The following is a 25,677-nucleotide window of genomic DNA, read 5'->3' on the forward strand; positions in this document are numbered from 1 at the left end:
GGACGCTTAGCTTTCCAATCCTTAGCATACATTCGCTGCTCATTACCTTCCGGGGCATCCTAGGCCCTGGATACGATGTCCGCGATCAACACCTAGCCTTAAATTCGGAATATGAACGGTGCCAAGTGGCCTGCATCGCAGCCAATTCCCCGGCGTGGGTGTGCGGTCGGTCCCGAGTCCAGCTCAACCCTCCCCGCAACGGCTCAAAGATGAACCGCCCACAATACAAGGCGAGATGCTGTCAGACTTCCAATCCCACCTTACGTTGCCAGTGGCGATACATTGACTGGGATTCTCATGCAATTCTTCCAACGCCAGTAACTCCAGGCGGTAGATCATTTACAACCTTCGTTGCCAGTGAGCATTGTCTTTGAACTCATCGTCGTAAGCTCTGTTCTCCCCGATTATCAGATCGATCATCATAGAATCTACGGATTTTGGGTAGGCCTGATTTGTTGATTTGCTTATCCGCTTTCTTCTGTCAACGTTGTCTCGCGCAGACTGACCCCGTGGACGATGCTTGTGTAACCTCAAATCCCTTCCCTCCTAGACCATGTCTCACCCTGGGCATCTTCGTATTCAATTCAAGGTTCTCCGCAAGCTAACGTCTTTCCAAGCCAGGGCTCTTGACTATGCACCAATTCTCGTACCCATTGTGCCCTTCGCAAGATTCTCTTTCGCCCGACCGAGGAATGAGCTTACTCTCGCCGCCCGACCATTCGCCCGCAAGACGTACACGGCGAAGAAGTATTGCTCTATCTCCCACGCGAAATCGGCCATCGAGCAACCCCCACCGACTCGCAGCAAACCATATTGCCCAGCATCACACCCACTCGCCATGCCATCCCAAAGGAGGCTCTGAATTCAATATTGGAAGCAGTGGCTTGCTTGCAGGGAGCAGCTCAGCTCTAGGCCATGTTCTGGCTGCCTGAAATCTCCACAAGATCATACACGTCTTGGTGTTCACCGAGGCCTGCTTCCAGAGGCAAATCATCCTGCTAGATAAGAGCTGCCACGTCTGTTCTGCCCAGTGACGCCCAAAGTGCACGCCACTACGATTGGAGCTAGATTGTGATCGAATCCTTGACCGGAGAGTTTCGCGAGTAGCGAGGCTGACACCGCGTGATACCGCTGACTGCCAATGACAATGGTTCGTCCGATTCGACAGCTGAAGGCAAGCCCTGGTATCGAGCTTCTCCGAAGGCAATGTTTTCATTTTCTAGTGGCGTTACCTTGCATCAAACCTTGTGGCTATCATCGCGTCTAGCAGCATTCAAAGTAGCTTCCCGCTGTCATCACCCTGGTATCCGAATTGACCGAGGCGAAGATGCCGTTGCTCCCTGGTCTCGCTTCCGAGTTCATGGTGAGGCTTTCTGTCGGTTCCCGACATCCACAAACACAGGCTATGGCGCCTCTGTTGAACACAAGAGTTGATTCTCTTGCCTTCAATCGTTGAAAGGCCAGCGACTTACGCAACTTGATTCTTCTCGGTACATCAAATGCCACTGTAGATGAGCCTACCTTAGTATTCAGTCTTTGTCGTACGCAGCGATAACTTCTTGACAGTCTGTTGAATCTATCTTTGGGGTAACTTACTGTGCATCTTACCAATCTCCAGGGGTTGGCTAAGGTGGGTCGCTGTCTGTATGTCAGAGTACCATGGCATTAGCAGGGGGACGACACGCTGGAGTCGACGTCATGATAGAGAAGTAAGGAGCGTTCTTTTCACATCCCGCAATGCTTCGAGTCCTCAGAACCCAGCATACCAGCAGGCGGAGAACTTGTGGCGCGACTGATGGATGGCAGGTTCTGTATGTGCCAGGAAACATGGAGCTCAAAGGTCCCAGGTTGTCTGACACCGATTCTCTCCTATAGAGAGCGCCTTGAAAGTAGCACTGTGGACGGCAAGACAGAGGAGTGTTTCAGTCAGCAAATCAACACAGCCAAAAGTAAGACGGTCGATGGGACAGAAACGGTGTTGCATAACGGTGCGGCAAGTGCCCGTTAAAAGCCTATCACTGACAAGGGTGGAGGGGCACAGTCGATATCTACGGAAATATTTGTGCTGGAGTGCAGCGACGATCGGGAACTCTTGTCATCATGTGAGCAGGCAGCGATGCAGAAGCGGAATTTTACGATGCGGAAGTGCGCTTCAGGCGGGGCGGCCTTTGGCAATCACATTATGGATTTTCCATCACGTCTATTTCGGTATTTCCGAATCCATGATGCGTGGCCTGCAAGAGAGACAAGTGTTCGTATTATTACCCAAAAGGGTAAGAAGTCGATCCAGTGCCGGCGTACCGGCAGTATCCCGGACCGTGACATCGGGGGTTCCGTAGTGCCGTCGGTGACCCACTACCGGCCTTCGGGAAGAGTGGGGCAATGTTAGGCCTCAAGACGGCGCACCTCCCATTTGCCGGGATCCGGGGCTTAAACCGGCTTCTATTATCAGCGTTTGGCAGCCTATTGACGTAGCACAATGGAAGTGGCTGACGTTCCAGAAATCTTACATAGTTGTTCTATGACAAGTATAACGAGCACATAGTATTGGGTGGCATCTTCAGAACAAATGCCGGATGGATGCGGGAGCCTTAGCGGGTGAGATTCTTGCTTCCTTTGCAAAAGAATACGCCGTCAGCTTTGGCATGGTACGACTCTGACGAGTTGTTATCGCACCACTGTCAGACCAGCTCAGAGCTTCCCCGTAGGACTCCAGCAATGCCGCATAAGAAGCTTAGGGGCTGGGAGCTATCCTTCCCTCCCCCTAACAGATGGCAGCGTCAGCGCGCTGGCAGCGGATTTGCACACACACACTAGAGGGCTGTCAGCGGAAGCAATCCTCTGTGCTTGCGCCTCATCCATTCCTAACGCGCAGTTCGGCTTAGACCGGTAAGGCTTCCAGTAGCATACGTTATTTCGCCTGCCCCCCCCCCCCCGGGCCCCCTTCCTCTACTTTACCATTGGATTCCTGTACAAGTGTATTTGTATAAACGTGAAAAGCTTACTGGGAAAGCCCGTGATCCTCCTTGTTTCGAGATGATTACGGTGTCGTTGTATCTAGCTTTGGTGGGGAGAGGAGGGGGAGCGGGGTGACTAAGTGTGCGAACGTGCCCAAACCCAATTCTCTCACTCGTAAACCAGCTGTCTGGGCTTCATAGACCATCGTGAAGCCAAAATCAGAAAGACTTAATCGGTTTTACTTACCTGGTCCCTGGTATGCTGACGCCTAAACAGGGATTTGGGCTTTTTCTCTTGCAATATCGGCCCTTTCTCTCGTGTACAACAGGTACTTTGGCCCCCAAGTATCCGATACCTTGCCCGTCTAGAACTCGTGAACACTGAGGATCTGGCGATCCTCCCCGCTTCCTGTCTGAAGTTTTCCGATCTTGACGAACGGTCTGGCTCGATGGTTACGGGGGAGGGTTGAGAATGAATGAAAGCCAGCGACTGATGGCGGCGTGGAGCTTGACTGCCGTCTCTGCCGTAGATGTCGAAGCCCTCCCTGCGAGCGGGGATGGCTTCTGGCGGCCACTGAGGCTGACAGAGCGGTTCAGATACTTTGAAGATGGAGTTTTAGATATCTCACTCTTAGGTTATAGTACCTGAGCACACAAAAGGTCAATGCCATGAGATCATGGACATCACAATAGCCATCACACGCTGAACGGCCAACAGCTCCATTAACTCGATGCCAGCGAAATTCGGGTTAAACGTGGATTGTATCATATGAAATGCGCGTTCGAGGCAATGGCAAGTTTTCTAGTCAAGGTCCGCATTGTATTATCATGTCTACGTACGCCTGTCCTAGGTGCTATGTAAAATCCCCTACTCCTAGCCCCCTTATTAACCGACCTAGTCCCAGACCCATGGATCGCAGGTGTCCGGCTCGCCCATCGATCCAATGCATTAAGATATCACTAAGGCAACCCCGCACGGATAGAGATGCCGGTGAAGTTCGGTCTGAGGTGCACTTATGTGCCGCCACCAGTGACCTTGATGACTTGACCTATGGCAGGCGTTAGTGAATGTCTATGATGAGCAGCTTGTGAAGGATGGAGTTTCAAAACATACCGTTGATCCACTCGCAGTCAGAGTGGCAGAGGGAAGCAACAACCTTGCCAACATCGGCAGGGACACCGACGCGCTTGAGGGGGTTCATGTTGGCCAGGCCCTGGTCGATGATCTCGATAGGCATGCCCTTGTAGCCGTTGGGGACGTAGTGCCACGAGTTCTCGTCGTACATGTCCGTCTTGACACCGCCGGGGGCGATGGCGTTGACGGTGATGCCCTTGGCACCGCAGTCGACGGCGAAAGCGCGGGTGAAGCCCTCAACGGCGGCCTTGGAGCCGGCGTACAGGGCGTGGTTGGGGATACCGCCCATCTGGGCAGCAATGGAGGAGGTGAGGAGGATGCGACCTCCGCGTCCGCAGTGCTTCAGACCCTGCTGGGCGACGAAGAACTGGCCGCGGGTGTTGAGGTCAAAGATGTTTTGGAAGAGCTCCTCGGTGACCTCCTCCTCGGGGCACCAGACCTCCTTGCCCGAGTTGGAGATGACAAAGTCCATGCGGCCAAAGTGCGCGACGGCGCGGTCAAAGAGGTCGACGACCTGGGCGGGCTTGCTGATGTCGGCCTTGAGGGCGATGGCCTTTGATCCGAGCTTCTGGATCTCGGCGACGACCTCCTCGGCGGCGCCGGCGGAGGAGGCGTAGTTGACGACGACGTTGGCGCCGCGCTTGCCGAGCTCGACGGCGATGCCGCGTCCGATACCGCGGCCGGAGCCGGTGATCAGAGCGACCTTGCCGACGAAGGGACGCGCCGCGTCATACTCGGCAGGCTGCTGTGCAGCGATGTTCTCAGTCGCGGAAGGAGCCATTGTTGTATAAGTTCAATGGCGAGGAGAAGAGAAGGGAAAGGAAAGGATGGGATGAGGATAAGAGAAAAAGGAGATAGCTGGAACGGTTGAGAAGAGGAAGTTATATACAGAAAGTCAACACAACGTCTAGAGTGTAGTCGCCAGTTGACGCTTTGTGGTTAAGGGCGAAAAACCGAACGCATGTCCGCCCGGTTGCCCGCCGCACCTCCGCCGGGAAGCGAAACGCCTTGCATTTGGGTGTGGGTTCAGCTAGGATCGGGGCCCGGGGACATTGAGGGAGTGCAAGCCAAAGGGCTACCTTACCTTACCTTACCTGGAGGATAATCGGGATGGGGGAGGTCCACGCGTTCGCGCCCCCGGCGACGCTTCTTCCTTTCGCGAAAGAGCGGCGAAGGAGGACAGCCCGTCGTTCTCAGATCAGACACCACTACCTATGTGAGTCTAAGTCCGCGTCTGAGTCTAAGCCAAGGCTTTAGCAGCAGCAAAACGCTAGAACATTGTGTTTACTTCGCTTTTAAAATGTGGTAAATGTGACCTCATGTTGTGGTGAAACTTCCTTGGATCACGGGTGGTTTTGTCGGGTTGCCATTCCAGATCCTCACTGGTTGGCAGTATCACAGTTCATCGGTACTCTGAAGTCGGAACTCCTCGAAGCCCGGAGTCAACCCCCGGAGTGTTGGAGGAGACTCAACAAGAGCGAGTTGTACTGTGGGAAGCCAGGAGCACGACATGGCACCAGATCCTCCCCATTCTCTAGCCTTGTTCGTTGTGTAAGGTATACTCTCTTTTGGCTATTCTTAGGTCATGAAAGGGGAGCACCAAAGGCTCGTCCGCCCCTGGTTGCCGTAGCACTCGCACGTACGAAGTTCCCGCTCCAACTGAACCCGCGATGGTGATCCGACGACCAAAACGGCGGTAGCGTCGCGTTTAGCGGCCCTACGGGCGAAAGCCATGTCAGGGCGGTCGCGCGGCGCCAGGAACCGGTGCCCCTCGCCCGTCGCCGCCACGGCGGGGCCCCCACCCCCAACGGAGGTCCGGTCGTAAATCAGTTACGTACCCTCAGGGGTCCAGCGTGCCAGCTTACTCTCAAAGGATGGTTATCCATAATCCCATACAGAAATCCCGTGACATTGAGCGCTCGTCCGTTGATGTGACTATCATCAGAGACAGCTAAGTGTCGAGTCGCGCTGAATGTCATAGACGCGAAGGTCCGAATCCCATCGTGGAGGCCAATCTGTTACCGCAATGTGCCTTTCATTCGTGATGTTAAAGAAATGGCTTGCTTAGTCACTATCCTTTGGAAAGAGTGTGTGTGTGTGTGGGTCTCCCGGGAGTATCCACACCTTCCCGTGATGCTCCCCCACGGACGACTCCAACGAAGACGACGCCTTTAGAGAAAGACGAGGCTCTCAAGTCAACGTTTCGTTGTTTCAATCTACAGCTGTAACAACTGTGTTACTGAACTTCGAGGACTTGCAGAAGTCAAATAAGCTTCTCTAAAGAACAATAGCTTCAGCCGAAAAGGGGCCGGCATATGTATTTCTTTTCGTCCTCTGTTGATGCCTTACACTCTCATCTCAGAACGCCTACAAGCGAAAGACACTAGATGATGTAGAATAGCTGCACTTCTCAATTAAACGGATTATAATGATTTCGGAAGTAACTCGGTATCTCTTTCTCGCTGTCATTCAAGGTCACTAATCCCCTCAAACTTCCCACTGCTAGCGTGCCAGACGTCAAGATAAGGCTGGCAGCTAGAGAGAACATGGGAGAGACGAACACTAAGCGGAACATCATCTGTCATCTGATGGAGAACCTAGCTTCTACAATCAGATCGGTGAGGACCACCGACCCTCAATCCTTCCACGAGAGGCAGGGCTAGACCGGCGAGATCAATACACTCCTTGCAACTGTGCGACCAAGACTCAAGGAACGACTTCCATTTGCTTTAGGTTTCTAGGTTGAAAAGATCATGCGTTATATATTTGTCCTTGATGACAGCTCGCGGTCCAGCGCTGCGACCTATGCCGACCTTTCCACGACGCTCCACCCTTTGGTGTCGCAAAGCAATTATGCCGACGAGAGCGAAGCCTGAGGATTGGAACACAATCTTGAAAAGAGAGGAACGCGAGATCACGATTTTATGCAGCTACTCTGGCGGTATAGGAAGAGGTTTCTGCGCAGTGATCCATCTCTCTTACGTCGGCTGAACATGTGGCATCAAACCATTTGGATGGCCTTATCTTACGCATGTCCCTGCATCCTACAACTTAGCCAGGCTTTCACGGGCCATTATATCCTTAGCCTGAGCAATTGATGCCTTCGGTATTAGGACGATAAGTTTTCTGCAATACTATGTAATGTCAACTTGTATGGAGCCGCAGCCTCGGGTCTAGAGCTTTGACTGGCGTTTGGCAGCCCCGGCATGACATGCATGCTCGAGGTCAAGGGAACGCAAGGTCTGGGCTCCTGACAGCCGGCTTGGTGCGTTGTGTGTTTGCTGCTCTAAACTGGTCATGACTTCGAATCTTCAACCTCCTTTTGGCAGATGATCGGCTTGATTGGCAGCTGACAAGCAGCGGCCGAGTGTCCTTTAGACGAGAGTCATCAATGCCTCGGCGTCAGGAAGATGTCTTGACTAAACGTTCTTATCGTGGGGTAGGAATACATCTCTGTTCATTTCAAAGCTGATTGGAGGTCTGTTTACTTTACGGATATCAGTATTCTGAGGAACATGACAACATTGAGTATCGCCTTTTGCAGCCTCGGCTCTCGGGACGTCCCCGATCAATGCGGTTTCTTCGGACGATGCACGGGTGGTGGATTACCTGAGCCATGTCGAGAAGCCAAGCACTGCCTCTAAACACTAGACTAAACGAGGCAACAAGTTGAGGAAAGTCGAGGAAAGCGAGATAGCAAGCATTGTCAACGCTTTGCAGACGTTTCTCGGTGCGGTCCTAGAGACGGCCCTATGTCGGCGCCGGCAAGGTGCCGCTCCATGTAGCCGAGCCAAAGGGAAAGAGGAAATGCCGCTCTCGACACTCATCGGAGGCCGATACTGTGGCATCTAGATCAGCCGAACAAAGGCGGTCTCCGAAAATTCACCGCTCCCGCAATACTCTACTAGTCAGTCCAAAAAGCAAAGGAAGAGTCTCGGGTCCGCTATCGTTTCGGTGAACCACGACCCCTTGACGAGAAATCATCAAACAAGCAACGGACCGGGCGAACCGCCAAACTCTCTTTTAGCGCGTGAAGAGAAACAAATTTATCCATCACAGTAGGTGCTAGGTAAAAATGCAGCTTTTTTCTATTGCAAAACATCTCCAACAAGCTTAATTCGACTCAAATCGATATCTCGGCCCCTTGCCCAGGTCCCATGCCGAACAGCCCCCCGCCATCCCCGTGGGAAAGGCGGATCTTGACAATTTCCCCGTCACAGACTCCCTCTCTGATCAATCAAACAAAACAAAAAGGCCATCCAATAATCTAACACCGAAACCGAACGAGGCTGGCCTCCCGAAGAATCCGATGTCCCCGCGTTCCCAGCAACGCTACTCGCCCGCCCATCGGCAAGTCGTGGACTCTCCGTCTAGCAAACCCTCCCGAGAGAGCAAGAAAGGGAACTTAACTTAGTACGTAATCGGGATGTTAAACTCAACGGCTTTCAGAACTTGAGATGACTTTTTGTTCTCCTTCTGGTTTGCGCGTCACTCTCTCTCTCAGACCACACACACACACACACACACACACACATTTGCTAGAAATAAGATTCGAGCAGTAAATCATCGGTTCCCGCTCCCCCCCCCCCCTTCCTTCTTCTCTCTATACTTCTCAAGGACGACCCCTTACCGGAGTGAGTTCCGACTCGGCACCTCGTCTAGGGGACCTCGGGTCGGATTCCTTAATAAGTCCGCTCAGACTACTCATTCTCGTTCCCCCATCACACCATCATGTCAAAAAAGGGACTGTCAAAACGCTAGGTGTCTGTCATAGGGAGCAGTCGTAACCTTATCAGCAAGGACGGCCCTCGCCCCGTAGGGATATCGGCCCGTATGGCTCGACCTTCCCCTCGCCCTGTCGATCGCGAGCACCACATTGCGAAAAACGTTCATGCAAACGTTTCTCGCATGTAAATCCTCCGTCACAAACGGTTTTTTCCAATTCTCTATCAAAGAGGAGGCTTAAAGTCAACAAGCCACGACGCTGTGAAACACAGCGTGACCCCTCCCTCCTCGTAGCCCGTCCACTCGAACTCGGAGTATTGTTCGGAAACTCGCATTTTTCTGTCGTGAACCGTTACCCTTTGGACGCTACCCTCGGTCTCGGGGCAGAGATTTACACGGGCGCTTGTCTCCCTCGAGACTTTGTAGACTCTGACTCTCCACGACATAAGTCCGTCACCCCGCGTGACGGCGACTCTGTCCCCCTCCGTCCGAGGTTCCGCTCGTACTGTATCCAATATCCCACGCCTACCGCGTAGGTTTGGAACCGTATGGGTGTTGATCACTCGCGGATTTCGGCCGATTGAGAAGCAAGCATTTTGGTCAACGAGACGGTTGCGTTCTCTTTCAAGATGGGTTACTGGGAAGACCCTTGGCGCTATTGAAGTGATGTGTATCTGTGGTCACGAGAGAGGCAACGTAACAAACATCATCGTAAACTGAATCTTCCTTTGAACCACTTACACCCTTCCTAATGCCACACAATGATGGTTCATATTTTGCGTTGTAGATATCCCGTTTTCATAATGCGTGAGTATGCCTCGTACTCTCTCATCTACGATCGAGCATGGGAGCCCAATGGTATGAAGAGGGGTGGAATAAGGGGCACACCTTGTTAACAACGAGCTTAAAAACCCTCAATTCATCCCGCATCAAAATTCTGCTCATCATCCCTGCATCAAGTCTGTAAGTTGTGTGCCGTGGACGTCTCGCTGGCGTCTTGGCTTGGTCTGATACTCCCGAATCCCGCCGGCGCCGAAAAAACCATCCAAGAGAAAGAGAGAGGGAGAAATTGGCCCTCTTCATGCCGCGGAGTTCTCATCCGATCCTCTTTTCCCATGGCACCCAACCTGCTGGGTCGTAGGACCAACTTATCAAGACCCAATCGCTATCCGCTATGTGCGTTGTCTAAACATGTTTGATGCGCACAGATAATGTAGTTGCTGAGCGAGGGCAAGGATCAATCAATTAAAGAAAGCAACTCCTTGGCATTTTCCTTGTCGTGCCTGTCTATCTCCCCTCCACCTTTCGCCCTACACTTCCAGCTAAGGTTTGACTTCCCGTCTCGTCGGGAGGGATTTCTAGATCAAGTCTGTTCAAGGAACACATGAGACATAAGACATGGGATTGCGCGAGTTCATTGGGTGTTCTCACATGCGAGCGACGAATCTTATCGAGAGCATCATAATCACGAGGATAATGTTGCTCGCTTTTCTCAGGCATGTCGTATGCCCGCTTGTCATATGTCAACATCACATGCCTTCGTCCAATTTAGGAAGGAAGTGGTGTCAATGTCAATGTCTTGTCAACTTATGCGATTTTTCATCTCATCTATTGCCTTGCGTAAACAAAGACTTCGAAAGTCATACCAATGATGGGTCTACGGTAGTTGAGCCCATCAAATCAATTCACTAATTCAATTAGACCGCGGAATAATAAGCATTGTGTGAGATGTCCAAGTTAAAGCTTGTAGTTTGTAAAGTGACTAAAATACATGTCGCTCAGAAGTGAAGGCCCTCCATGTCATGACCAGCGGCCTGAGGTATCTAGATAATGGACAAGATCGTATGGAACATCAAGACAAATACATTAATAAAAAAAATAAAAAAAAACTCGTCAAACTGGACTGCTGCTGTGTTTACAGAACGCCAGTGACCTCATACCCAACGGAGAACGTGCGTCGTCCATCATGTTCATGTGTCCTTCCCCAAATTTACCCGTCATCATAACCTATAAACGCCGATTGAAAAATGCAAAGAGAAGAAGATTGTACAGAGTTAAGGACGGTTATCGACAAGAGCCATATACCCAAATGTGTATGAGACAAACAACATAGCAAGAAGATAAAATACTTTTTTGTTGAGTTCAAGGATGTTCAGAGAAGGGACGAGGATAATAGACCTCTTTTACGCGGTGGCCGTGTTGGCGAGGCCATTAACGTTCCAGTTGTTGTTGAGAGTGATGAGCTTGCGTCTAATACCATCGCCGACACGGCAAGTGACGCCCTCTTCAATGGCCATGATGCCGTAGTTGATCACCTCGGCAGGCTTGTCCAAGCCCAGCGTGGTGCCGTCACGGCGGGTCAGGACGGCGATTCCGTCGCCCCCGCTCCACAGGTAGGAGATGACGGACGGGTCTTCCGGTGTGACCTGGTCAATGGCAACGACATTTCCGCTACCGTGCTGTCCGCCCGCGGCAGCATTAGAGGCGCCAGCGCCGCTAAGATGCTCGGGGCTTTGGCCCTGGTGCTGAGAAGATGGGGATGAAGACTGCTGTTGGGCCTGCTGAGCCTTTTGAAAGTTGGGGTCGAGACGTGCGACGCTGTCGGCCCAGAGGATTAGGGTCGCGCGGTAGACACCCGCGGCCCACCAGCACGGGCGGCGGTCGGCAGGCATGGAGCGCAGGAGACGCAGGACCTGACCGCAGTGGAATATGGCCTCCTCGCGGTTGTAGACGCAGCGCTTGTGGCGCAGGCTCAACTCCCAGTAAGAGCCGTCGAAGCCGTCGCGACGGGCGAGACGCTCAATCTCTGGGAAGTTGGTGACGGCGTTGAGGGAGATGAGGTGGTAAAGGACCAGGTTGCAGCGCGTGGTCGTGCAGTTGGGGTTGCTCTTGTAGTACAGCATGGTGAGCTCGTACCACTTCTGGAGAAGTGCTTGAACCTCTTCCAGGCGGAGCATGGTGCTCGACTTGGTCACAGTCCTCGAAGTCGCGCGACGGGTAGAGAGAACATCGGAGAAGCAGGAGAGCATTTGCCTCAGGTGGCAGAGAAGGGACTGGAGGGGGTGAAGGAGAAGGCGAAGCTGTTGCGGAGACAGGCCGGCTTGGCGGCGGGAGAGGTTGTCGTGGAGGAAGTCTTGGAATAGCTCGCACAAAGAGGGAGTGAGGGAAGGGCTAGACAGAAGCTGCGGGTTGACATTCGCGGTGCAACCGTAAAGATTCTGGACATTTGCGAACCACTGCTCTGAGTTGGATGCAAGCCAAAGAGCCTCAGGGCTGGGGAGCGGGCATTGCAGGTCGGTGATGGCCAACTGCGGCGGGGTATCATGGAACAGGCTGAGCTCCTGGTCACACATGACCCAGTTGTATACAAGCCTGTTCTGCATCTCGCGATGCAACCAAGCCCGCCATTGAAGCTCGGTGCTTGTCGTGCTGTTCAACGTGGGGATCATGGATGGTTGAGGCTCCAACATGCCGGCGTGTTTGAGCATCTGCTTTACGTCAGTGGACTTATTCTTAGCACATTGGGAGGATTGTGGCTGCTTACCGACAAGTACATTCCCCGTTGTCCCATCGAGATGTCCATCAACCACTTGTCACCACTCCAAGCACCTTGGAGGGTGAAGAGAAGTGCACATCTCAAGGCGACGGGGTCCGCAGATAGCTCGACATCCTTCTCGATGATATCGAAGAGTGAGATGCGACAGGTTTCCGTCAGACCGGCAGCGAGGTAACGTGCCTCAGCCATCGGCACTGCCGCAGCGCCTTGCGCGATCATCAACAGAAGCAGCAATGTCGACGCCTGGTTGTTCAACAGCATCTCGTTGGGGTCAACGCATCCTGCAACAATGAGGGGGTAGTAGTACTGCAAGCTACGAACGTAGCTGCGGAGGAAATATTCGAGAATCTTTGTGGGCGGCAAAACAATGAAATTGAACTCGCTAGGCGTGGCGTACCCAGTCTTGGAGTAGCCATTGCTGAGCCCGCTTCGGTGAATGTCAAGCGCTTTCTGGAGGAATGACTGCGTGATGGCCAGCATGCGGTCGCGAGTACGAGATGTGAGAGGAACGACAGAGGCATCGGTGGTGTCCCAATCGACGTTCTCCAGGTACTTCTCGAGCGAGCTCCAGGTACCGTCTTCCTTTGACTTTCTCTCCAGGCATTCCAAGTGCACGATCGCGGTCCTTGGGCATGTGCCGGAATAGATGGGCGGATTGCATCGAGCGAGTGGCCATGAGTCCTCGGCGGCAATGACGACTTCGAACTCTGGAATCGCCGATTCACTCGGCATACCCAACGTTTGCTCAGCTGGCTTCATTGTGGTGTCAAAGTCAGCTGTGGACATGATGCTGGTACTTCGCGTGTGGATAGATCCTCGCGAAGACGAGGCAGTCATTGGCTCTGATGCTGAGCTTGAAGACATGTCGCTCAGTTCTGTGAAGCTAGGCATAGACATGTCGGGTCGCGACATCGGGAGCTGGCTGGAGTACATGTCGAGCTCCAGAGGATATTCAGGCCAGACCATCATATCTTGGTAATTCGTATCGGGCGTGATGAAATCGCTGTTGAGCTGCATGAACTCGTCGAGTCCATCTACCCGGCTGTGTGGTGATGGGAAGTCATCAGAGCTGGGATGTGACTGTGCTGGTGAGCTCTTCTTCACAGGGCCTTCCATCATGCGAGGATCCATGGTGGCAATTGGAGATCCAGTTGACATCTTGCCAGGTGAGTCTTGCTTGGGCATGGTTGGATCGAGGTCCATGAAAGCAACAGGCTGAGCTGGCTGTGACGGTTGGGGCACAGTCGGCATCATTTGTTGTTGGAAAGCCGCGCTGGCTTGAGCAGCTCTGACCGCGGCCTTTGACGATCTCCGGGCGAATCTTGCTGCGCAGGGCAGATTCTTCTCTGCGCAACGCGAGCAAGGTACTCTCTTATCGCAACCCGTCTTTGCGTTGGCGCAGTTTTGGCAGGCGATTGGTGTCCGGCCAGCTACTGTGGGAACACCGCCAGGCAACGGCTCCATGGGGTCCCGCGCCTCATGGTATGTTGAGTGATGTCTTTGCAGAAGATCTCTGTCATAGGTGTGTCAGTGGATGTCTGTCGATGAGATTCCATATTAAACTAACCGTCGTGCGAAGGAGAGCTGGCAGGCACTGCAGCGGTGGGGCTTTACGTTGGTGTCTATACCAAGACTGTCAGTGTTTGCTCGATCTCGACCATTTCCAGCAGAGGAATTTACGTACGGCTTGGGATATGTCTCTCCAGGTGTTCCTTTCTGGTGAAGGACTTCCCGCAATAAGCGCAGAAGACCATTGTGAATGTATTTCTGAATCGCTCTGAAGCGATTGAGTCTGATGTGGGGTTGACTAGACAGGAGCTTTCATTAAGCTGCAAGTGTATGATGCGACGTCTTGGCCAGCCTTTGTCGTTGTGGTGATAGTTGAGTTCGATATGGTTGATTTGGTGAGGCACACGAAGCTATGTACTCTATGCGAGGTACAGACAGTCAAGTAAATTTAGCAGTGTGTATCGGATATGAAGAGGTGGAAATAGAGGCTCCAAGTTGGGAGGGGTTGCCGTGTAAATAAGAAGGGGCCCGACGGAATGGTCCCAGGCGTAGGGTTCGATAAGGCAATGACGCTGCGGATTAGAGTTCTGGACGAACTTGCATCTATGAATTTGGTAACAGCGATGAAGTGTGAAGATGAACGAGTAGTAGCAAGAAAGAAAAGTTCCTCCAGGATCGGTACGAAGTAGGCGGAAAGGGTGGACGGTTTTGAAATATATCGCGGAAACAATGTCGAGGAGTGAAGGGAATAATGTATGGACCAGGGCCGGGCGCAACGGGCAGGGGTTGCATGGGACCCGTCAGCTCGGCGAATACGGAAGCGGTCTGGGCATGGCATCAGCTTCTTCCCAGCAGAGTGGGAATAGCTTGGATGGATAGGGTTGGTAATAGGTAGTGTGGGTGACGGGCGATGGGATCTTGGGAGACCGAGGCGGTGCCTGCTTCAGGACGAAAAGCAGACTGAGTACGCACAGTCGTTTAACGCAAGACAATGGAGCACATGGAGATGTGCAACATGGATCCTTGAGTGAGGGTACAAGGCTACTTGGTGGCCCGGCACTGGCTCTGGATGTTTAGTATCAAGCACCGGGACTTATGATGGGAGGGAGGAAGCGGCGCCGATGTGTGTTCAGCCGCCATGGAATCGGTCTTGGAAGCATAGCATAGCAAGAGATAGATAGTAATGATTGGAGTGGATACCACAAGTCGATGAGGTCTGTGGCCGGCGCACACAAGGCTCTTTGGGTCAGCCTGGGCATAACATGGACATGAATGACCATGGTGATGAGGTGGACAAAGGCACGCAAGGCACCAGGTTGCATAACAGGATACAGTAGTGCGTGCTATGGGACCAAGAGGGATCTGTGGTATGCGTATGTGTGTACATCTGCTTCAAGCAGACCACGGCTTTTCGTATTGCGTACATTGGAGCCATACACTAGCCAGGTCCAACAACAAAACGGTCAAGACCGGCGGGGGAACGGTGCGAGGTACCTGAGTAGTGCGTTCGTACTGATTAACCCAGTTGAGTAAGCTTTATGTTTGACAGGGGCCGCGGCGCCGTGGCGGCGGCGACGACGGGGAGAGAGAGAAAGGACGGCCATGGGGGTCTTGGTGGAGGGGGAGGGAGCGTTCGGCGAGCGGGTGAGGTTACGGCGTACAAATGCGTGAGGATGAGAGTGGGAGTACCTACACTAGGAGAGGGAGGGGGGTGGGAGATCAAACAGAAACGCCAGGGCACAGACAAGAAATGGGATGATCCCGAAGGAGTAGTCGGGGAGGTGGGATACCTTGCGAGTAAACCCAGTTGTGGATGGGCTAAACAGAATGCTAGACAACGAGGCACAAGAGTCGAGAAGGTGGAAGAAAGGATGACAACAAACGAGTAAGCATGAACGTTCTCAGGCTGGTTAGAGAAAGCGAAAGAGAACGAGACAAGAGATGGAAGATGAGAGACAATGTCAGAGAAGGTTAACTGAAGCGTGTGGGTGGGTGGAGAGATGATCTTTGCCGGCCGAACGAGTACGAAAAAGCAAGGTTAAAGGGAGCCAAGAAACGTCTACAGAGAGTCATCGACACTTGGGCCATGGCATCCAAGTGGTTTGCTAGGGAAGACCTTGGCGTAGCCGCTGTGAGAGAGAGAGCCATGCCAGAGCCATGTCAACCATGGTGGATTTGAACGCTGCTGGCCAGACCCGGTCGAGGCATGGATTTCTGAACATGTAGGTTGGCCGGGATATCTCTGAAAGCTGCGGGTTGCCGGGTTTCAAGGCACGGAGCAGATCGACCAGGACTGAGTGGCCATTGGCGCGTGCCATCTGTTTCTGCCTCGACACTCGACAGGCCTGTGCCAACTGGCATGACAATCGGATCCCAGGCAAAGGCAAATGGAGTGGCAGACATGTCGTCACGGTTCGTGTGGGAGGCTGGGCTGAGCCTGTGTGTCTGCCTCAGTCCCATCCGCCGTGTATATGTGTGTGTGTGTGTGTGTGTATGTGTGTGTGGGATGACCTGCCTTACCTTACCTCAGTTCCACCCGCGGGAATGGCGCCGCTGTTTCCTAAAATGGATATTTGACAGCACTAAACAAAGGGGGGGTTTTGTCAATACCTGGCCCTGCCGTTGAAGCCGAGGGGTGGTCTGCGCTGCGTAGCCGCATCATGTTGCTTCTGAGGCTGCGCAAAGGCAGTATCAGACGCTGGCGCATACGCTGGCGCAAACTCCAGCATTAGGCCCTTTGTCAAGCATTGCAGCTGCTGCAGCAGCAGCAGCATCGGCGGCAAAAAGTAAAGCCAAGAAAGATTGCAGTATGGTACTGGTCTCAATGTGAGAAGACCAAGCCGCGCGCGGGAGCCTTGGTGCGGCGATAGATACGTAAGTCAATGTGCTTGGACAGATTCTTGTCGGAGAAAAGCCACGACAAGATTATGGAGCTGTCAGAACCAATAGCCAACAGATCTGTATGCAAGAAAAGGCATTGAACGAGCGACGACTGGCTGTGAAGCGAGAGACTGGCGTCGATAATTCGAGATGGACCAGATGGTTAAGCAGATGTCGCTGTCATTGATGACAAGCGTTGCACATCATAATTCGACGTGAATTTGGTGAAGAATAGAAGTTGAGGTTGACAGACATAGTAGGCTATCCAAGGGGGCCGTTTTTGCGCCAGAGAAACGAATCGATTTCGGGCGACGATGGCTGCGCTAATACTGCAAGGTTCGGTGATGGTATCAACGGTGAACGATCACCCTGCGGGTTGACGACGATCCTTCATTTGTGGTGCAGATAGTACGGGAGACGGGACAAGCCATGAGAACGGGAAGAAACGCTAGGGTCGCACCTAAGGCAGGGAAAGGTCCGCGGCGAAGAAGGATAAGCAAGGGGGATGGGGGAGATGAGTGAGATGGTGTGTGCCGTTACGGCCGCGCCGAAGGGTGTGAGATGAGATGAAGTCGACAGCGATGGATCATGGTAGGTGGACGAGCGGGATTGGTGAGAGGGATTGGAGAAGGGCAATGGAGTTGAAGATGGAGAGCAGAGACACAGAGCAATGGGTGTGGGAAGTTGAAGGAGGAGGGTCTAGCGGTACGTATCCGCCCTCTCCCGAAAGCCGGGCCGTCCTGATCTGTCGTGCTTCCCAAGGAACGTATCTATCGAGCTAAAAGTGGAGAATGGAGGGGTCCCCTTGTGCATCTGCAACTTACTCAGCCACCGGCTGACATAATGCACATCGGCTGAAGCCTGAAGGTGGGGCTCCCTCTCATTTTGTTACTTTTGTGGTAGGAGAGACCCGTGCACATTGTGTGGGAATTATGATCAACCACAACGGCAACTTCAAGCAACAACAAGCAGCAACAACCACAACAACAACAAATCATGCGTGAGTCAAAGCATCAGACTTGTGCATTGCCGTATCTCCTCGTCTTAGCCTCCTCTTTGCTTATCCAAGGCTTGTCTGGACCCATCCCATCCATGTTCGACACCATTACGACAGCCAGCTAAGCTTCCTCCATCTCACCTTATCTCGGAATGAGATTTGCTAGAGACCCAGATCAGGACCCACCCCAGACAACAAGATAGCCATCATCACAAGCTGGGAAAAGGAAGCCGGGGGGCATTCGAGCCACGAGCTTCACATTCTGCACAAAACCTTCGTGGTCTTTCAGGATTGCTCCATCGATATCCAATGCAGGCGCAAGGCGCATCAACACACACAGTCAGATCAGATCTAGGACATCCTCCCCGGCCCCTCCACACACAACACGCGGCACGCCTTGCCAACCTGACTTGAGTCGTGTCCACTCATATCTCCACCCTTACAGTGGCTAGTCTTACTCGGCTATTTCTATTTCGTCTCCGTATCTCCAAAGATCCTTCGAGAGGCTCAACTCCCTGCTCAACTCCCTGCTAGGCAACCGAGCTTCAATCGCTTGATCGTGGCTTCCTACAACCGCCCGCTTGGCGGTGGGTGGGACAAAGAATCCTCAATGGCGTTGCCTCGTGGTCCCATAGGTACTCAAATGTCTTCTTAGCGCAGCTTGAATCCACAGACGCCACTTCGACGGCAGCGGCTTCGAGAAACATCTCCACAGACCAGCCCTGGCTGTGCGCATCTAATCAACGAGAGTCATGTTTCTGCACTCGGATATGGCACAATGATAACAATAATCATCAGACGCTGAGGACTTGCTTTGCCATTTGCAGCCAATAGCCCAGACAAGAGAGATCCAATGTCGCAGCACAGGCCAACGGCATCTAAGAAGCAACTCGCAAGAGATCTCTATTCAGTCTACCTGCATCCTGAACATTGGCCCAACTATGAGTTACTCCAAAGTCCAGAGTCTAGCCAAAGTCTACATGTCACCACTCCAGGAATAAGAAATGCCATGTCGGACGCAAAACCTCGACAAGCAAGTAAAGAAAGCGGCGACAGTTATCCGCCGCCACCACCCGCAAAAAATAAGCTCATCGCGATGGGATTGGATATTTCTGTCTTCACTAGTGCGCTCCTATCTCTCTCGAGGCTGCTATGTGACTAAGATTCCTGGCGCATGTGGCTCCTCACAGGGGCATTATGGGATAATTCCCAAATTTGCGTCTTTGCCAGCTCGAGCTAGAGTGTTGGACAGACAGTTGTCTTTTTGTCCTCGTTCCCGAGTTATTGCGAACGACAAACGATTGATCCGAGACCGAATGTCATTCCGACTGAACCCCTATTCTGGCATCGACCACCCGTATCGCCATCCGTACCATGATCCATACGTAGTCCACCCACCGCACGCGAAGATGGATGCCGTATCCACTGATCCGCCCAGGGGTGGGCACGATTGGGGTTACCAGGGTTGTTGGTCGCCCTACCACTGTACACCTGCAGGCAAGGTTCTTCCATGTCGGTCTCGGCGCCTCTTGACAAGATACGTCTTCCCCGCCTTGAACCGAGCGGGCGAATCATGGAGCACCTCACAGGCATCTTCCTGGGGGAGGAGTTATTCTCCGACCATCTCACTCCACAGCTCAAGCAGCTCACGGGCTCACGACGGCTGCCTCACCTTCTTCTTCGCGCTGTTCCAAGAGAAGCGCTTGCACCATGACGCGAGAGCCTACCACCGCTCAGACGGTCGTCTAATGAGAATGAGGAACCAGGCACATCAGGGAGCACCCTCAGAACAGCAGGTTGACGGTCGAAACGGTGACTCGGCAATTTCGTATTGCCAGCATTTTGCGAGGCCTGAAGGCCCAGGTCAACCCTGGGAACCAGTCTTCCGTCAGCCTCCCTAGGCTCGCTTGACAGGGACACAAGCGGCGATTGAGCCGCCCATGAGGCGGCCGTTCCCTGCCAACCTACCTGGTTGCACTGTTCACTCTCGGTGACCTTCCTACGCCTAAAAGACGACTCAATAGGCAAGCTGCTACCAATTCTTGTTTCCTATTTTCGGCCTGATGCGATGCGAGCTCTCAGCGCGCGATAGAGACAGAAACTTTGGCTCTCTGTCAGACACCGTTTCAGCGTTACCTAGAATTGCACAACGCTGAGTACAAAGCCGCCGTCCCCGTTTTCCAAAGCCATGCAATCTGAACAATGCTGCAGGCATTCGCGGTTCCCAAATGATTTCAACTCAACTGCCGTCATGTCGTCCATTTCACGGGGACTTTCCCGTATCCGACGCGGCCGCTCTGATGTGCGCTCATCGCTGCATGCATCTCGATGCGGAATCAGCAGCCCCGTTTTCTCAGATAACGAAGATCCGATGATGTCCTTACCCGCCCTCACGCACCCTGGGGATGCGTTGCGTTGCTCTTCATGTTCGCAGTCTTCTTCGTCCCCGAGACTGCGAAGCCCCCTTTGACCATTGCCAGCCACTGCCGTCACCAATCCCGCCTTACGGTGCCGGCTTTGCAAGTTTTGCAGCATCGTAATATTTCGTCGCATCTCGTTCCGTTGCATGTTCAAACGTGGCTTGCCCGTACTGCAGGTTGTTGATCCGGCTGCCGAGTTACATTTTCCAACTTCGTCCTCACGAGACAATAACATCCAATCAGCTTACTTGGAGCTGGTCCGTATGTTCGGCGGACTCGGCACAACGGCTTCACCTATCCACAAACCATCGGCGGGAACTTGGCTATCCTGACGCCCACCTTCAGCCCGGCGCCGATCTTGACTCCCGTAAGCCCGGTGGCTTCTTCAATCAAGCTACGCTGTCGAACTTATTGCGATCGTTGATTTGTCGCCAAATTGTCATTGGGCGCAGAGCCACACTTCTCGACAACTTCCAGCCACATAATTCCTTCTTTCTACAAATAATTCGACCCACTAATCACCCTCAGTCTCCTCGCCGGCGTGTCAGGTTACGATCTACCTAAGCTAATCGACCTGGCCAGTTGCTCGAGCCTACTTATTATCCACTTATGAAGCTGTGCCTAGCAGTAGCGTCTTGCCGTCCACTGAACCGAGCTTCCCGGTCTCCATGACTTTGCTTCAGGCGACCCGGGTCGCTATCGCCAAACCCTTTTTGTGGTTTAGTGTCCCAAAGAGGAAATAGATCGTTTATTCTACGAGCCGCTCAGACGGGTGTTTCCCTTTCTGTCAAACGACTTCCTAGACAAGACAGCTGTACACCATCAAGCTGTTGGCAGGCCAGCAGACAAAAGTGACAGCCGCCACTTGTCTCCAGTTACGATCACGACACAGTCACAGGCCGTATAGGGCAATTGCAAGAGACGTCGAAACACCTTGGACGCCGTTGATGGCTGTGTTCTGTGCTTGACCTTCCTAGCAGGGGAATAGTTTGAAAGACACGAGGGTGGGCACTGATCGGATGCTACCAGGCAAGGACTTCAGCTGAAACGAAACCACACGGATCTACCCCTGCTGCTAGGCCGCCAACTGCTGGAATTTCTGCTGTGTCTGCCCTGTCTTTGCGAGAATCGTACGTACGAATACGCTACGGCATCATGATGGTGCGTGCTACCTCGCAGGGCATCGCAGGAAGGGAAGCCGTTGAATGCATGAGTCGGCGACCTCACTGACAATGTCGTCTTGTCGTAGCCAGCGCTCGTCCTGCACGTCCAAAAGTTGGCGCCCATGCCATCCGCTGTGGACTCATTCCAGACCCGTAATGACGGATCACACAGTTTATGAGAAAGCATCCATCATAAACCTCATCCCAACAGCTCGAGGGAAGAAGGAGTGTTTTTTTTTGGGCTGAGCGTGCAGACACGCACAGTAGCGTGGGCGACTTCAAACGACGGATTTCAAGCAATTCTGCAAGCACTTAACTTTTATGTTAGGCTAGAGATGTACGATGTGCGACTTGACCAAGCACCGCAGAGCGGATTGAGGATTAGTGAGCATTGCAAAGGATGAAAGTTAGAAGTAATTGGCTTTCTTTTTTCTCTCTCTCTCTCTTTGATCGATCACGATAATCCACTCGTTACGTGGGTCACGTCAAACATCGGCGCGCGTACTCGGCTCGCAAAACCCGTCAGGGTTGGACCCTTGGAGAGATCGTCGACAAGCGCGATTGTCTGCCCGTTTTTGACTTCTCCATGCGAGCGTGCGTGGTGCTAAGTGCCCCTCCCGCGGGAAAAGGTAGACTCGCTCGACACGGTAGAGTCTAGACAGACGGGGCCTGTCATCCCAAGAGCTTGACAATGCTGCCATCAGCGACACCACATGATACGGCGTGGCAATGGAAACTTGAAGGGGGGTTGCCTATTTTGGTGGTGTCAAGGAGAAGTCTGACGCCATTTCTTCTGCCAAGTTGACTCCTGTCAATGTTTCCGTTGGATTGGAGACAGCTTGGTGACAGGTTATCTTTTGGTTGTGTGACAACTCTCTGGTTGTGACACAACCCAAAAACGAAGTTATGGCTGGCCGGCCGGCCGACACGACCGAGGTCTTACGAAGATGTCGCACCCGCAACTCATTGTGCTATCTCCGCTAGCCCAAGCCAGGGTTATGAGGAACATCTACAACGATTGGGTACATGGTACGAACAAAAGGCGCCCAGAGAAACACGTAAACCAAACAAATGACTCCGCATCACCCAAACCGGGGTGCTCTAATACCGAGGCCCGCATTACCGGGATTCCTTCTGGGATCGCCCGCGCACGCTTTCATTTTCCGAGACCTGCGTGCTTGGGGCGCAGCGGAAGACTCTCCTACTCGTTCGCTTGTCGGTGAGGACTTCTTGAAGTTCTGAGTCTTAACTGACTCCCGTGCTAAGAGATGAGTGAGATTTGGAGGGGGAATGCAGCCGCCGCGGGGCTTTTGCAGGCTTGCAGCCCACGCAGCCCAACAGGGCACCATGTCTCGAAAGCTGACCACCTCGGTCGGCCATGCAGAATAAGCAATGATGACAACTGGGGCTGATGGGTGGGCGGGTAAGTAGTTGTGGGCAGAAATGATAACGTCTTTTCGCTTCTCCATTGTGAAGAAAATTAGTTGTTGATATTGGGACTTTGGTAAGTAGAAATACCAATGGCATTGTGGATTTTAGATGTGGGCTTTGAAGCAAAAAGGATTCGGCTTGGATGGAGGTTCAAGTTTAGCCGTGATTCCTCTTGTCTCTTTAAAGACTCAATATTACCGCAATTGGAGAGAATCTGACATCTTGCCACTTTGGTGCCTCTATCTAGATCCTGAGCAGGGCCTGGATTCCTATACCCCTTGCCCACTGTAGTTCTTGAATACCAAAGATCCCTTTTTGATCCCGCACACGTTAGGCATCCAACTATTGCTGAGATTAATGAATTGCGTCTTTCGTCTCAAACGGTCTTAGCAAGAAACAGAAAACCCCAGTCGTAGTTGCCTGTCGTACATCCTCGATCAATTTCGAAAGATTGCATATACGGATGCGGGCAAGTCAACTTAGAGCCCGTTAAGGGATGGTCCATTTCGTCTGACAAGCATGGGGGGCTTTCAGCGGATAGATTGTAAGGCATATTTTCCCCGCCGCTTGTTCCCTCTCTCTTGCGTCGTCCATCGAGAAATCCCTAATGTACGTTGATGTAATTGACTCGTCTCGTGTCTTACATGGGCGTACTTTACGCCCAACTCCCGAGATGCCTTGCCTTTGCCTTGTCCCTCCCGTGCCGCGCCGTACCTCGCCTCGCCTCGCCTCGTCAGCTCGTCATCTGTTCGCGTCGCGAGAGAGAGGAAAGAGTTTCTCCAAATAGAACTTGTACCGAGATCGCGAAGGGACAGGTTTCGTTTCTTTGGAATTTTACAACGGTGGTACCCGCACAGGTACAGATGTGCAGAGGGCGATGCACGGCGTATTCTGCAGAGGCGTATTTTCGCTCGACCGAGGCCGGCATGGTGTGGGTGGATGTGTGTGTGACGGGGCGCCACAATCTTTGAGTAACGGTCGTACCCAAGGATATGCGGGATGGCGGGCGGGTGGGTAAGCGGGCTACATTACGCTTGTGTGAGGTTCCCCCGTTGGTCTATTGGAATTTTGGGATCTTTGGACTTTGTGTGTCGTGTTACCCCAGTTCGAGCCTTGGATGGTGCCCACGTCAGCTTCCAATTTCCAAGCCCAGCCCTACGGGCCTTTTTTGGTGATGGGGCCGTCGTGATGGATGAATGGATGGATGGAGATGTCAGCTCAGGGCTTCGCATCCTTTCGACGAGGGCAGCTTGGAGGACTGGGAGATAACGCCAGGCCAGGTACGGGTGCGGGTACAGGTACGGGTATCATGATGGCCTCGACTCGACTTGGCAGAAGCTGAGGTCTGTTCCCACCGTCCCGCCGCTGTCAGCTGGTTTTCCATCTCTTGTCAAAGCCCATGGTGTCGGTAATGAGGGTTCAATCAGGAATGGGTTTGGTTTCTGATGCCCCCGAACAAGGATCCCGTCCGAGAGCAGACGTCAGTCGATTTGGATCTTTCGTCTTGCGCAAGGCTGAAGCGGGAGAATGCGTTAGGCCCTTTTCCTCTCTCTTCCATCCTCGCCGGTTCTCCTTTCCTCCATCAAGCGATGATGCAAGTCAAGTGCGCGTTGCTAGGGTCGCCGAGGAAACCGACCGAACGACCGACCGACACCGATGAGGTGGGTCCCCATACTCAATGGTTTTCCTTCTCCTGCCGGGGCGCCGGGTGCGAGGCTCTGAAGGAGTTGCCCGAGAAGACCGAAAATATTGGAGAGCGGGAAACGACGTCGTTCGAAGGGTGGCAGGCTGCCCACCACCGCCCAGTCAGGCGAAGAATTGGAGTCTCGGTACCTGCAGCACCAATCAATTGGGCAGTTTTCTTTTCAAAGTTGAAAGAAAAGGTTCTCTGTAGATCAAGGGATAGATTTTTGAACATGTCCGTGTTATTCCTTGTCTTGCGGTGCGGTAGTGTCCCACGGACAATTCGACGGAGTTGACAACTTCGGACCCCCAACTAAGGGTCGTTGCGCTTCGGACGGAGGGGGAGCAGAGCTTCGAACGAACGCCATCAAAGTTCCCAAATTCTGTCTCTTTTTCCCATTGTTCAGTTTGTCTAAAGGGTTAACGTCCGGATAGACTGTCACATTAGCTGTGGGAGGTACAAGATGGGCAAGGTGAATCTCACTGTTGCATCGTCGGGCGACGGTGGTGGAGGTTCTACACACCCCACGATTTCCTGTACAAGTCGTTCATGCACAGCGGGAAGTTTGTCCGTTTATCCCGCACTCCCGTCTGTCATCCCTTGCTACAAGTCTTGAATATCTGGAAGTGCTGCTGTTGTTGTTGTTGTTGTCTCTGGCGGACGTCGACTTCAGATTTGGCCTGGGTGGCAACTGTCACCCAGGCTATGGTTCAGAATTGACAGCTATCATTGAAAATAGGTTCAACGGACAGTCAGATACACGGCGTCCGGAAATAACAATAGAGTGTCCGTGTACGAAAAGAAATACCGCAAGCAAGCCCGGCAGTCATTGTACCTCCCAAGAGGCTAAGCCTTTCGCGGCTCGGTAACGTGCTGATCCTCAGGTCTGGGGCATGGCCAAGGAGCCGCAATATCGACGACGGGACGTCCAGGGTAGGGATAGTGCCGCCCCCGGACGGACGTTATGCGCGCGGTGTTCCTTCTGTTGCTTCTTGCAGGACCGGACGACGGCATCCGGTGGTTACAGGACCAGGTGATAGAATACCAACTCTTAATCCTTCAGTAGAGGTTGTATTGGTGGATTGGTTGTTTTCGTTAGAGCGGTGGTTTCTATTCAGAAGTGCCTCTTGAGTCTGAAAAGTAATGTATCTGTAATACAGCTTGTCTTCGACGCAGTTCTGAATAGACGATGCAGTCCGGAGTTGGACCAGGTTTCTAGT

At 52.9% G+C, this 25,677-nt stretch overlaps 2 protein-coding genes across 2 annotated transcripts; both read right to left on the bottom strand.

The window, feature by feature from the left end:
- Positions 1–3,971: 3,971 nt before the first annotated feature.
- On the bottom strand, positions 3,972–4,873 carry BDZ83DRAFT_565547 (short chain dehydrogenase; the record flags this gene model as incomplete). The annotated part of the gene is made up of 2 exons (XM_060503768.1): positions 3,972–4,006; positions 4,072–4,873. The coding sequence occupies 2 exons, from the start codon at positions 4,871–4,873 to the stop codon at positions 3,972–3,974; spliced, it is 837 nt and encodes a 278-aa protein (XP_060370981.1).
- Positions 4,874–11,000: 6,127 nt separating this feature from the next.
- Positions 11,001–14,127, bottom strand: BDZ83DRAFT_746799 (uncharacterized protein; the record flags this gene model as incomplete). Its single annotated transcript, XM_060513319.1, has 4 exons — positions 11,001–12,305; positions 12,362–13,886; positions 13,941–13,995; positions 14,058–14,127. The coding sequence occupies 4 exons, from the start codon at positions 14,125–14,127 to the stop codon at positions 11,001–11,003; spliced, it is 2,955 nt and encodes a 984-aa protein (XP_060370982.1).
- Positions 14,128–25,677: the final 11,550 nt, after the last annotated feature.

This window comes from Colletotrichum acutatum, assembly GCF_030867785.1.
Source record: "Colletotrichum acutatum strain CBS 112980 chromosome Unknown BDZ83scaffold_4, whole genome shotgun sequence".
Taxonomy (NCBI): domain Eukaryota; kingdom Fungi; phylum Ascomycota; class Sordariomycetes; order Glomerellales; family Glomerellaceae; genus Colletotrichum; species Colletotrichum acutatum.